The following is a 14,447-nucleotide window of genomic DNA, read 5'->3' as shown; positions in this document are numbered from 1 at the left end:
GGCCTCAGGCAGCAAAATGTCTTGGGCCAGCCACACGACCGATTAAGACCACTTCGCCTGCGGTGCCTGGGGAGGGGGAGAACTTTGGTATTGCAGAGGGGAGGGTTAAATACCCACTGAATCTACAGTCTCTCCCAATATATTCAATATATTGTTAGGAGGGAAGAGTGAAGTCTGTTGTATGAGCAGAAGTCTGGCTTGCTCACATGCAGATGGCGTTGGATACTATTATTACCTTGTCGTGGATGCTTTAGTTGAGATTTCTGGAGGTTGCAGGAGGTTGGATTAGAATCAGGCACGTCCAACAGATAGATCGTGATCTACCGGTAGATCACTGGACGTCTGTGGTAGATCACTGGTAGATCACCGGCTCCTCCAAAAGAAGCTCAACAACTTTGGTTCCCCTAAAAAAGGCTCAATATTTTTGCCCTGCACCCCAAAGAAAGAAAAAAGGGGGTAGATCACACCACCAGTTTTTAACTCTGTGAGTAGATCACAGTCGCCAGTCTCTTGGGAGTTGGCCACCCCTGAATTAGATGATCCTTGGGGTCCCTTCCAACTTGATGATTCTGTGTTCCCCTCCAGGTTGCTAGCATTTTGTGGGAGGGATTCAGAAATTTAGGTTTGCGAAATTAAAGTAAAGCTTTCACACCAGCACAACTAATTAACTTCTTTAAAAAAAACAGAACTCAGTTTTTTGTGGTTAGGAAAGTGATGCAGAAATGCACCCCAGGGTGAATGAATGATGAAAGGGGAGGTGCATGGCCATCATGTGAGCAAATCAGAATAAAGTCTCCTTTCCATATAACTTTTGCTTAAACCAGAAAGAATGCTCAGTGGTGAGCAAACATAGTCTAACCTCTCTGTATGTTTTGTGCAAGCAAACCAGCAGGACAAAGGCTCAGTGAACAAGTCACCTGTAGGAGCCCCTTCTTCCAAAGACCTATAGGGTTCATGACTTCCCTCCTTTTCTTGCCCTTTAAATTCTGGCTGCAAGGGAGACAGAAAGTAGAGAAAGCTGCTGCTTGCTTTCTGCAATGCAACGTGCTTCACTTATTTATTCGTCGAGGAAGTGGTTTGGTTTGCAAAGTAGCCAGTTCTTGAAACCATCTTCTCCCTGGCCCCGAGCATCTCCAGCTGAAAAGACCATAAAACCTGCTAAAACAATATTTACAACTGTGTCTGCAATATGCGACTGTGTATTTATAGCCTTGGGTCAATGCTGACAAATAGGGATGCCTAATTATTTCCCCCCCAAATGAAAGGAACAACAGGGGAGAGGGAGGGAGGGAGTGGGGAGAGAGAATGCGAATCAATGCATGCACGCTTGGGGGGGGGAGAGAACATGCTTCTCTCTCCCCCCTCCCCCGTCTGGTCTGTGGGCAATTGAGCGGCGCTGTAAATTGTTATGTACATACCAGATGTAAGTGAGCATTAAGGGGAAAGTGGGGCGTATTTGGTGGAAGAGGCAAGGCTCGGAGTCTTGAACTGATTTGCCAGCTCGGATCAATCCAGCACCAGGCCCAGGTGGTTCTTGTTGGGATTAGCATGACAAGTTTAGCTCGGCTGCCAAATCAGCTGCAACAGTTTTGGCTGCCTCTGCTCTGCTGCTCCAAACCAAGAACAGAGCGCAGAAGACTCTCCTGCATGGGAGACTTTTCAGCAGAGGTTGGATGGCCATTGGTCAAGGATGCTTTAAGCTGCGATTCCTGCCTTGCAGGGGGGTTGGACTAGATGACCCTCAGGGGTCCCTTCCAACTCTTCAATTCTGTGATTAAGAAGGGATGTGTGTGTGTGTGTTTGTTTGTTTTTTAAATTGTCTGTTTATGGATTTATTTCGAACCATTTTGCGTTCACTCTTCAGGCCTCCCTCCTTCCCTCCCTTCTCCTAAGAATATGCCTGAGCATCATTCCTGCATTGCAGGGAGTTTGATTAGGTGACATATTTGCTCCCTTCCAACTCTACAATTCTGTGATTCTATGATCAGGGCTAGGAGAGATTTACAAGGGATGGGATGGACAGTGGATGGAAAATGGCAGCCTTACAGAAGTGAAACGGGTTTCAGAAGGAAGAGCTGAATGTTGCTCAGCTGGTTGCTGTTGTTGTTTCTTTGCTTTGTTAAAAAAAGTGTGGTAAGATCTGTCTGTATACTCTGGACCAACTCTGCACATCTCATGACCTACAGAGCTGATGAATCCAGATGAGTGGCCCTGCCAGATGGTTGTCAATGTCAAGGCTGCTGCCTTTGCAGTCCCAACAAGACCAGGAGGTTTAAAGGAATTCTAAAAAGCAGCAGCAGCAGCAACAACAGCAACCAGGCCATATTTTTCCACCTTCAACATGACCGCGATGCTGGGGGAATATTTTCCTGGCATAAAGATGAAGCAACAAGGAATGCTTTGCCTGTTTCACTGCTGGGAAGGTGAGGTGGACACTTATGCATTGTCAAAAAAGAGGAGGCTGTATCCAACCCTATTTGCCCTATTCAGAGTAGACCCATTGGCATTAACAGGCACAGCTAATGTAGGGCCATAAGTGGTCTCCTCTGATTAGAAGCTTGATATGGCTCAGGAAACACATCCCCCCCCAAAAAAGGTCAAATGATGATACAGTTTTTGCATAGCTTCTGCACTGGGGCGCCAATTTGGGCCCCAGGTTGTGGGTGTCCAGTGGCACCCATGACATAGTGTGATGTCATGATGTTGTGATGTCATGACATCATGTTATATCAACACGCCACAGCAGCGCTTCTGAGGACTGGCAGGGCCTCCGACGTGATCTCCGAGGCCTTGTGCATCTTCCCCCATGACTTCCGGGAAAGGCCTCCAACGTGACTTTCAGTAGAAGCTAGAAGTTGCATCGGAGCTGTGGACCCACAAATTTTCTCTTGGGTGCCTGGGCGCCTAGGGCCCCCTGTAGCTTGTGCCTATGGTTCTGCATATTTAGACCTGGATCTAGGTGTGGTTGGAGAGTAAGGGGCTGTTGAGAGGTAAGGGATTATTCCCCCTCCATACTAATGAAGCTGTGCTGATGTGAGTGGCTTTTGTGTGGTGGAGGTGGAAAGAGTTGTGAAAAAAGCACCACCACAACTCCACTGTGCTTGAAAACGGTAATATGAAACTCCCCGGCTGGAGCTGATGTCCAGAACATCTGGAGGGCAGCAGGTTGGCTAAGGCTGCTCTAAAACATTTTGACTGTCTATTTTTAAGGGTTATCTTTCTTTCTTTCTTTCTTTCTTTTTTGTTGGTTTGTTCTTCACTTCCTCTGTTTCAGCAGATGTGCTTTGGTATGACGTCAGCTGGACGTTGGCTCCCAAATTGCAATCTGGCCAACACTTGATTCAAGGAGTCGTTTCAAAACACAGCTCAAAATTGCTTGGGCGGATTCTTCCTCAGAGGGCTCCTTTTGCCCTGAGAGGCATTCAGAAGTTCCAAAGTCAGGCCTGTTATTGTCAAGCAACAATCCCTGACGATGTGAGCCAGCCGCCCCCTATATCTGATGGACTTAAGTGGTTCCCAAGTCAGTTGTGCGGAAGTCTTCGCCCCACCCAGGTCTGCAGGCTTCAGATAAAAACTCTGCCGCACTTTCCTTGATTGCTTAGTCTGAGATGAAAGAGAAGTGAGTTAATCTGAATTATTCCCAGGGCTTTCTCACTTCCCTCTGAGTTCCCTTTAGCTCATCTGCTGCCTCCTGTGTGTAGTGCACTTATTCCACTGGAATATATTCTCTAACCTTCCAAAACTAAGAGCATCATCGGCCACTTATCGCCAGGGATGGAGAAAGCCACCAATTTTCTCTTTTCTCAGGCTTCTTATATTTTCAATCTTCAACTTTAGTCCACCCCATATCCACATCAGTAGGCAAAAACTGGCAAGCATTTTTGTGAGTATTTTCCCTCAATGTTTGCATTTTGCAAACACTTCCCCACAATGTACACAATGTGCCTTTGTGTACATTTGTCTCAACAATATATGTATTTTTGGTATGCCCAAGCTTTCGCCTAAAATAATGCATTTTGGGACACAGTTTTTTTGGCTGGAGAGCTAAACAAACGCAATGAATAAACTTGCGCTGACAATTCGGAGAAGTACGAATTTTGAAGGTTAGCAGCAACTGAGTTCACTTACTGGTTCATGAAGTGCACCTTGGGTAGATTGGCAATAAAATGTGAATGAAATGAGAATCTCCCCACACCTTCCATGTGGTTGGTTTCCCTTTGGAATAGCTGTATATAGACAGGAAACATGCATAATATGGCCCAGAGGGCAGAATTCAGTCTTCAATGAGTTTCAGTTTTGTTTATTTAAATTGAACAGTATATTTCTTTCTCTTATGACAGCCATCAAGTGTTTATGCCTGCAACCAAGTCTCAGAAGCCAGACATTGATGGTGCTGGCATGTGTGGGTACGGTGGTCAGCGAATGGGGGCTTCAGCACCCCAATCAACTCTTTGCCCCTCCCCATCGCTAGCAAAAATAGACTAAATTGTGCCAGTTTTTTATAACAAATTTAGGTCGCAGGATTCAACCTTCCTGGATGAAGAATGCTTTAGAGCTGGATCTTAATCCTTTGCGAGGTGAATTGTACACACAGCCAAGGAGCTAAGATAATAAGATGTCTGGATTTCAGGCTTTTAAAATTTGCCGTTGCGTTGGAAAACTCTTAAGGACCCTTGGGTGGTTTCCTAGAAAGGATTGCTTGCTCTTGGAGAATGGACTATTTTTGTTGTTGTTTCATAATCTACAAAAAATGTACACGCACAGGTGTGTAGTAGTGAGCTGCCACAAAAGGGGGAGAATTATCTGTAGCTCTGGTCGACCAGCTGGTGATATGTTTGCTTCTTCCACCTCATCCAGCACCTTCTACATGTTTTCTGTATGAATTCTTTCCATACCTCTGTGAGCTCTTAAGGTGTTTTTCCTAGTGATGCCCCACAATCGTCTCCCTATCCCCGCAGCCATAAAAGCGGCCGTCTTCTGTAGCGCCATGCAGCTGTCTTGGGGGGAGGGCAGGGGGTTGGGGCGTGGTGCTGACAGTCTCAGGAACCTGGGCTATGTTCAGCTTGGCCACAGACAGAGCCCACAGCAATGTGCCAGGAATGCAGATCTACAAAATGGGGGAAAGCTAGAGAGCTGGCTCTCCACCAAGGGCAATAAAAGGCAAGATGCAGGGCACAAGGCCCCTCTCTCAAATTCAGTCTGGCCAGCTTTACAAAGATCAGGACAGGCCATTGTGTTGTGGGGAAGGAACTTGCCTAGGTTGCTTCTAGCCTGACTGGGCGATAGAAGCCTCTTTATCTGCTGTTGTAGATTATTGAAGGAGCCCAGCATGAACCATAGAATTGTAAAGCTGGCAGGGACCCCAAAGGGTCCCTTCTTAAATTTTGATGCCCAAAATTGGACGCAATATTCCAGGTGTGGTCTGACTAAGCAGGATAGAACGGGATTATTACTTCCCTTGATCTGGACACTATACTTCTGTTGATGCAGCCTAGAATAGCATTAGCTTGTTTTGCTGCTGCATCACACTGTTGACTCATGTTGAGCTTGTGGCCCACCAAGACCCCTAGATCCTTTTCCATATGTACTGCTAGTATGCCAGGTGTTCCCCATCTTATATTTGTGCATCTGGTCCTTCCTGCCTAAGTGCAGAACTTTACATCTGTCCCTACTGAAATTCATTTTCTTAGCTTGGGCCCACTTCTCCAGTCTGTAAAGGTTATTTTGAATTCTGATTCTGTCTTCTGCAGCATTAGCTACCCCTCTCAGTTTGGTGCCATCTTCAAATTTGACGAGCATCTTTAATATTTGTTGCTGCATCTCCTTTGAGTATTTGGATGTTTACAAGGGTTGTTCAGGATTTTCAAAATGCTCAACATGCAGACACTAAGAGTCACCAGAGTTGGGGCTTCCATCATAGCACAGCACACTCTATGCATTAGCATTTTCCAGTACGAGGTGAATTTTCTGCCATACCCAGCCTTCTGCCTATGAAGCCATGCCAAACAAAAGGGTTGCTACTGTCATGGGGCCTGATTGATCAAACCGCCTCCACTAAGTCGTTTTTCATATGTCTCAGCCTTCAGTCAGGATGGGCTAAACTGTTGTTTTTGGGTTCTTTCAGTTTCTCATTCTTCCAATCTCAAATTGCAAATTTGCAGTTTCAATTTCCAATCTTTCAGTTTGGGGGGCAGGGAACACACACACATCCACACCAGCATTTTGGTGTAGATTTCTTCTAATTTCACATGTTTTTGCAAGCTGTTTCCCCTGATAAAATGCTGTGGTTTTTTTTGTTTTTTTGTTTGCTGTTTTGACTAATATAAATGATGCTGATGGTGATGATAGCAACAACAGCAGCAACAACAATTTAATTTAATTAATTTTTTTATACCCTGCCCATCTGGCTGGGTTCCCCCAGCATATTTTAATACATATGATTTGGTTAGAAAAGTTGGCCAGATTCAGAGAATTGCAGATTTTGTAGAACAGCTGTCTTTTACTTCGCATAATGTTTTGGAAGGTATGAATTAGGGAAGTCTGCATTAAAATCTGAGTGTAACTGGATTTCACCCTCTTAGCTCTTAGCTATTTCAACTCCAGAACCCTCTCCAAAAAAAGGGGAGGCAGCAGTCTGTCAGTGAATCTTTTGCTCCTGGTTCCAGTAAGTTCCAGTTAAGAGCAAGAGCCCAGGGGTTTCACTTAACAGTTGGGTGGAGGTGCAAAATATCTGATTCAATCTGCAACTCTGAGGCAAATGCTAGTTTCACGTAAAGCCTGCCTGGGCAGCTGCTTGCCAGCTCAAAGAGGGAGCATAACTTGAGTTTCTAGTCTAGTTTTGACAACCATTTTTAATTTCTCTTTGGCATGCAGGAGGCCCTCTCCGTGGTGAGTGAAGATCAGTCCCTCTTTGATTCCACCTACGGCGCTGCTGCTCACCTCCCCAAAGCAGACATGACAGCCTCAGGGAACCCTGATTACGGCCAGCCCCACAAAATCAACCCTTTGCCTCCTCAGCAGGAGTGGATCAACCAGCCAGTCCGAGTCAACGTCAAGAGGGAATACGAGCATATGAATGGATCCAGGTGAGGAAGGACAAAAGGCTGTGCTGTTTTTCTAGAAAAAGAGGTGCCGGAACTCACCATTAACACTAACCTTGTTTTCTTATGTAGGGACATGAGTGGCGCTGTGCTCTAACCACTGAGCCTAGGGCTTGCCGATTGGAAGGTCGGTGGTTCGAATCCCCAAGACGGGGTGAGCTCCCGTTGCTCGGTCCCTGCTCCTGCCAACCTAGCAGTTCGAAAGCACGTCAAAGTACAAGTAGATAAATAGGTATACCGCTCTGGCAGGAAAGTAAACGGCGTTTCCGTGCGCTGCTCTGGTTTGCCAGAAGCGGCTTAGTCCTGCTGGCCACATGACCCTGAAGCTGTATGCCGGCTCCCTCGGCCAATAAAGCGAGATGAGAGCCGTAACCCCAGAGTCGGTCATGACTGAACCTAATGGTCAGCGGTCCCTTTACCTTTTACCTGTTTTCTCTTCAATGGTGCTCACCTGACAGGTGCCGGAACTGCAAAAAAGCCCTGACAAAATGTGTGAACAGGATGCCTTGGTGCCAGCTTGGGATCCTGTGTGGGGAAGCTCAGAAAGGCATACAGAGGAGATCCTCACCTCTGGAGTTCAGGTTGAACTCTCCTACTGCAGAGCCAACAGTCTTTTTTTTCCTCCTGAGGTGAAATGGGAAAGTGAAACCCTGCACAGACCCACACATCCACACACCCTTGCCAGCCTTGCTGCTTACTGGAGTTGTGTAGCTGTGGCTTCCAGGTTCTGGCAAAATCTCTGCGAGATCTCTCAGAGACCTCATGTGGCCTTCACAAACTCTGGTAAAGTTGGACGAGGCCTTCGCAAGCTTTCACAGGACTCTTGTGAGATCTTGCTGGAACCTGGAAACCGTCGCTAATTCTCCTCACTTCTCCAGCAGTGTGTGTGTGTGTGTGGTCTTCCCCTACATCCAAGTAACCAATGCCAATACCCCCCCCCAAAAAAATAGAATTTGGTTCTAGATAAGAGCCTCTGGAAACTTGCCATAACATGGAAAGAAAAAAGGGAGAGCTGTTGCATGAAATTCCAGCACACACTGAAAAATAGGGATGGGGAACTTCCTGTTGCTGGACTACAACTCCCATCATCCTTGACCATTGGTTTTCAGACTCCAGGATAAGGGTTTAGGGTTGTCAGTTTGTGGTCCAGAGGTGCTACATACATATACAGTGGTACCTCGGGTTACATACGCTTCAGGTTACATATGCTTCAGGTTACACACTCCGCTAACCCAGAAATAATACCTCAGGTTAAGAACTTTGCTTCAGGATGAGAACAGAAAGTGGTGCTTCAGGTTAAGAACAGTTTCAGGTTAAGAACGGACCTCCGGAATGAATTAAGTACGTAACCAGAGGTACCAATGTACAGGACAGCTGCCTCTAGATATGTCAGGTGAATCAGAGCTAGCACAGCGATGCCTTCAGCTTGCTCCATTTCTTCTCCTCTATTTCCAGTCCCTGCCTCCCTTCTGCATCTGCTTAGTGCAGTATCCAATGAACGTGTCCCATCAGGGCATGAATTTCTGCTTGTACAGCAGAAATTCTTCCCCCTCCCAAGTACTCTTCCCAAATTGCTCTGGAGTTTTGGGGGAATCCCTAGAACAGAGGTCACAGGAGGAGGAGAGAGGGGAGCTCCGTTGTGCAAGCACTGATGATATGAATTTTGTATCGCTACTTTGGATGCAACCCCAGGACTTCATTTTTTGCACTCTGGGAAGAACAAGAGGAGAGCAGGAAGAGGACTTGGGGGCAGGGGCATGAGGACCATCCACGGCTGCGACCCCTCTGCATCAGAACCTGGAAAGCCAGCACCAGAGAACAAAATTGTGCTGTGACCTGCAAATTGCAATGTGCTTCTTTGTAGAGCACAATTTCTCTCTTCTCCCCAGTAGTTTTGGCAAACTGGCCTTTGCACCTCATAGAATCATAGAGTTGGAAGGGACTCCCAAGGATCACCCAGCAATTCAGGAACCACAGCGAAAGAATCCCAGACCGATGGCCATGCAGCCTCTTCTTGAAAAACCTCCAATGAATGAGAGCCTGACACCTTCCGCCTTTGTGATCCTTGCCAATCCCAATGCACAGACAGACAAATGGAGCCAGCGACTGTCAGGCCATAGGTCACCCTTTCCTATGCTTTTCTTCAGAGGGGCTACCCACGGGTATCTTAGCTGTGGTGTGGTTTTGCCCTGATGGCGCTTTTCATCCCATGATCAGCAACGGGTGAAACTCGCCGCTGGCTTGCTGTTTAGCCTCCCTTGTGATCTTCTTTCCTGCGCCTGAAATGAGGAAATTCAGAAGCAGTGCCTAGAGGCAGATAAACAGAATTGGTGGCTCGTTCCGAGGAATCTTGTGCTCCAAAAGAAATGGGGACAATATGTCGGGCTCCATGAGCCAAGGCAATTTGAATTATTATCCTTCCAGCGAGAACCGGATAAATATTTTCTAGTGCCTGAGTCTGTGCTGGATTAGCAGCTGTTATTGTTTTTTGCAAACAGGACAACTCTGTAAGAATAATGCCTGGTGCTTTGATTTTAAGGTTGCTATAGGATTATGGAACTATCAGGGTGGGAATCTTAACCCCGACACCTTAGAGACAGCAGTGTTAATTCTGGGCTCTGCTGACAGACTCCATATGCCTGTCCCTGGGATATTTTCTTTATTGAAACAATTTTTTTATCATTGTTTTCAATAACCACAACAAGCAAACAAACAAAAACCAGACAGTAGGAATGTCAACCTTTGTCATTCAAAAATAGGAATTAATAAAAGATTCCCAAGAGCAATCTTCAGCTCCAGCGGTTCTCAAACTCCTCCTACCTCCACAGAACACTGTGGATGGTTTTGGCGAATCACATAACAATTTTTCTGCCTGTTGTAGCCATAGTAATGCACCGTGCTAGGTGTTGTATGCTTTTAAATTATATTTAAATAACTTGTTTTATTTCTTATGTACTGTTGTATCGTATTACATTTCATTTAATTCACCAAATTTATATACTGCTTGATGGTTAAAAACACACACACACACACACACAACCAGGAAAGTGATTTACAATAAAATGCATTTCGTAGAATTTGAGAGGGTGGGGGTAGCAAAATCATTTCATTTCTTCATTTTAAAAATAATTTCATTTTTCATTTTCATTTCACAATTGCAACATTAGATAATAATCCCAATATCAAATAAACATTTAATGTTGACATCCCCCACCCTTTCCATGGTTTACTTGATTATTTTATTTTCCACAGCATATTCTAATTGACCCCTCACTTTTCATTTTCTCATTTTTTTATCTCAATAATTGTTACTGCTGAATTAACTCTATTGCTGTTAACTTTTCAATAGGCTTACAATAATTTTCCAAATATTCTGTAAAACATTTCCAATCTTCTTTTTAAAAAAATTTCCCCATCTTGGTTTCTTAATTCTGTTGGTCAATCTTGCCATTTCTACATATTCTATCCATTTCATCTGCCATTCTTCCTTTGTTGGTATTATAGAGTAAGACCATTTCAGGCCAGGGTCTCAAAATTACCTCATGGGTTAAGTCTAACAGCTGCTCACCACTGAACTGGGGGAGCATCGTGGGTCATATCAAAGTTAAGAAAAACATCAGAGAGGGTGGGGGGAAATCCAGCACACAATTGCACCCACCTCCAATTCCTCACTTCTGTATTTCACCTTGTAAAAATAGTATCTATCCCATTGGGTGGAGTTTGTGACTTTCAGAAAGTGCCCTTCTCCACGTGGAATCGTGGTTTATCTGCCCAGGAAAACAGAGTGTGTGTCTGTGTGTCTGTGTGTAAACCAGCACAGAAAGTCCTTGGACAAGGGGGGATCCGGTTTAAGCAGCCCTTTAAAATCTGCAGTGGCCTTGATTTATCCCAATGGCTGGGAAGCCTCCTCGCTGCACTCATCTTGGCTCCTTCACATCAGGGCCCAGAATACTTACTTTTCTCCCTGGCTTAATTCATTGATAATGCCAAACTGATCCAGAGAGAAACGCCTGCTTATCAACCGCAGCCATGAAAGAAACAGAGCCTTCAGATGCCTTCTCTCATTGTTATCCTGGCTATTCTGATTTCTCTTCCTTTAGTCTGCAGGAGATGGAGGGTCCTTGTAAAGCAGGGCAAATTGTCCCCATCTTTGTGTGGCGATGGGGAGACGCAGAAGGCCAGTTGAAATCTTTTTCCCCCCAATTTTTTTAATTAGTTTTCCAAGTTTATAACAAACACAAAATAACAAAACATATTAAAAAGACAAAATAAACAAACATATAAAACTTCTTACAGTTAAAAATCCAAGTTAATTTCCATTGTTAAATGACTTCCTCGCATCCTTCCTAATTTTCACTGAGTCATTTTAGCAATTTTCCAATATCTACTTTCTAATAAAATTAACTAGTTCAAATTGTTAACTTCCTTTCTTTTCATGATAATCTCAATCCATAGTATTATACAATTCAACATACTTTAATCCTAAACCAATTTGGTACTTGCAAGTATTTCCACTTATGTTATATTATAAAATTTAGCTAAATATTCCTTAAATTTCTTCCAGTCGTCTTGATATTTCTCCTCTTTCTGCTCGCGGATTCTTCCAGTCAGGTCGGCCAGCTCCAAAAAGTCCAACATCTTCAACTGCCAATCTTCCACTGTTGGTATTTCTTGTGATTTCCAGTTTTTTGGCTAGTAAAATTCTCGCTGCAATCTAACATCTTTTTGGGGCAATTCCATTCCTATAGAAGGCCAGTTGAAATCTTTGTGAAATTTCCTCCTTTTGCAAATGCGAGGGGAGAGTTTAATAATAGGCTCGAGACTCAGTCATCTTTGTATATAGCCTGAGTTCCCTCATTGGCAAAGTAGCTGGTGTCCTTGGCATTGTGCCACACAGAAAGGCCTTGCCCCCCCACAAATAATGCTGACACCCCATGTTTGTGGTTTGCAGGGTCCACCTCCACCCCGTTCATCTGTTTCTTGTACCCCACAATTGTTTGGCAGAGCTGTGACTCTTGGATTCTGAGTAATAAACACGGTCTCTTTCTCTCTCTCTTTTTCCTTTCTTTCTTTTTGCCTCTCCCTCTCCTTCAGCCCCCCTCTTTACAGGGCTCCAGCTGCCTCCCAAGAAAGCAGCCTTTACTCTCTTCTTCACCTGTGCATCCAGCCAGGGATGGGCAAATCCACTGTCCCCCCCCCTAAAAAAACCCTTTACGGGTACTCTCATTTTGACTCAAGAAAATTACCATTTTATAGTTCAAATCGGGGAAAACAAATACAGTAAATGGACAAAAGTACAAAGATTCACAAAATGTTTAGGGTTATATGTCCCCCTGCATCCCCCCAGAAAAAAAGCACTGGGCAAATCTGTCCCTTTCATTTCCTCTCTGGATCTGCCTTTCTGCCAGTCAGTTCTGTACCTTTCCACACCAGGTTGCAATTTCTTTTCCGTGAAAATTCATCCTCATTTCCACGTGTGAAATTCCCCTAATCTGTATGCAATTTTGCCCAATATAGATTTTTTTTCTTTTTTGTGAAGCTATCTCCCCAAATGTGATCCATTTTGCAGTGCTCTGTTTCGTGAACAGATCCATTTTAATGCACGTTTTACCCCAGTAAATGCATTTTCGTGCTCCTTGCTTGCAAAATTCAGAAAAGTGAGAATTTTGAAGGTTGAGCGTGACCATCGTGGCTAGTAGCTCTTGGTAGTCCTTTCCTTCCCCAGGAATCCATCTACAAAGCCCTGTGAACTTAGATGGTGGGAAGGCCCATAGCACATGCTCTTCATCCAGTTCTTTATATCTCTACCTGGACTGGAAGAACTGCAAGCCACTGTAGACAATGCTGAGCTAGAAGCCCCAGTGGACTGACCTGATATGAGATCCTTTGGAAACCTTAGGTGGCTTCTAAACAAAATAATTGAGACAACTGCCATTCTCATATTCATCAGAGAGACCATACGTGGCTTTCTCTATCCTCAGTGAGTCAATGCTCATAGCACTGTGACCATTTGCTGCTCTCCAATTGAGTGCCATTGAGTGTTTATCGCATTCAGATCTCCCCTTCCCACTGTGAGAAACACCAGGGTAGTCACAGCATGGTTGCTACCTCAGAGTCTCAGCTTCTGGGCCCCTCCTAGATTGCTGAAGAAGTTGCTGTCCCAATGTTGTTGGACTTCAACTCCCATCATCCTTTGGTCTGTTTGGTTGGGACCAGTGCTTATTTTTCGGGGGGGGGGACACATACCCCTAAACATTTTGTGAATTTAAGTTTGGCTTCATTGAGGGGCAGTATTTCAATATGAGTAGGAAAATGCGTACCCCTAAACATATTTTTTTAAAGAAAAAAAGCACTGGTTGGGACTGAATTGAAAGCCAATGATATCCAGAGGACCACAGCATCAACCCCTCAGCCTTACAGCACCAGACATCTGAACCTGAAACCCTGACAGCAGTTTCTGCTCTCTGATGTTGTCCCATCTTATACATCTGCTGGCAGCCCAAACACTACTTTGGAGAAGGCTGTAATCCCTCCAGAGAAACTCTGTAGCATGCCAAAGATTTTGCACTCCAAATACTTGCAGCTTTTAACACCTGACACTGAGAATTTCTGCTGCCAGTGAGAAATGGTCTGGCCTTCTCTCTCTCTCTCTCTCTCTCTCTCTCTCTCTCTCTCTCTCTCTCTCTCTTTCTCTCTCTCCAAGCCTTGTCTGCCCTGCAGTTCCTCAACAGCCCCCCGCCCCGACTGCCACGGGGACATTAAAACTCCAGCAATTTGCCTCTCCAAAGACTGACTTTGGTTCGGTGCCTGGAAAAACAGTAGGCGAAATAGTGCAACCTTAAATTCTAACATGTGTAAGTTATACATCTTATTTCCATTTCCAAGCAGCCTTTCTCCCCAGAAAGACATGAGGAAAAAATTACCATCCGCCTCGAGAATATCTCAGCGGAACGTTTATCTCCTAGCCACGATAACTATGCTAGAGTAATTCTGCCTCCGCGCCTTAACAAACAAATTTAATGTTCTCAATTGGAAAATCCTTCAGGCTTGTTCGCCAGATGGGAATCCAGCACAGAGTTGTAAGGCTTCCCTTTTCAGTGAATGGGGGCAATTATTTCAACGCTGGATTTTGTGTGTGTGAATGTGAGAGATGTGTGTGTGTGTGAATGTGAGAGGTGGTAAGTTCAGATGACACACACATACACACCCTGAAATAATATATGATGTATAATGTCCACTGTGCCATGTGGGCAAGCTCTGCTTTCCATGGGTAACACAGGCCATGACCACATCCCCTGCCCTCCTAGCTCTTTGTTGAGACATTGATAGGCAGCAGCTCTCCAGGGT

At 44.8% G+C, this 14,447-nt stretch overlaps 1 protein-coding gene across 4 annotated transcripts in view; it reads left to right on the top strand.

Annotated features, from left to right (window-relative positions):
• The window catches only part of FLI1 (Fli-1 proto-oncogene, ETS transcription factor), a 118,517-nt gene that overhangs the window by 66,478 nt on the left and 37,592 nt on the right, over positions 1-14,447 (top strand). For all 4 annotated transcript variants that reach the window (XM_081889924.1, XM_081889923.1, XM_081889925.1 and 1 more), the window contains one exon: positions 6,874-7,085. In XM_081889924.1, coding sequence (XP_081746050.1) covers positions 6,874-7,085 — 212 coding nt within the window. The remainder of the gene's footprint in view (positions 1-6,873; positions 7,086-14,447) is intronic.

Source organism: Podarcis melisellensis (genome assembly GCF_964234715.1).
Source record: "Podarcis melisellensis genome assembly, chromosome: 15".
NCBI classification, from domain to species: domain Eukaryota; kingdom Metazoa; phylum Chordata; class Lepidosauria; order Squamata; family Lacertidae; genus Podarcis; species Podarcis melisellensis.
The sequence above is the reverse complement of the archived record's forward strand: the minus strand, read 5'-3'. Positions and strand labels throughout refer to the sequence as shown.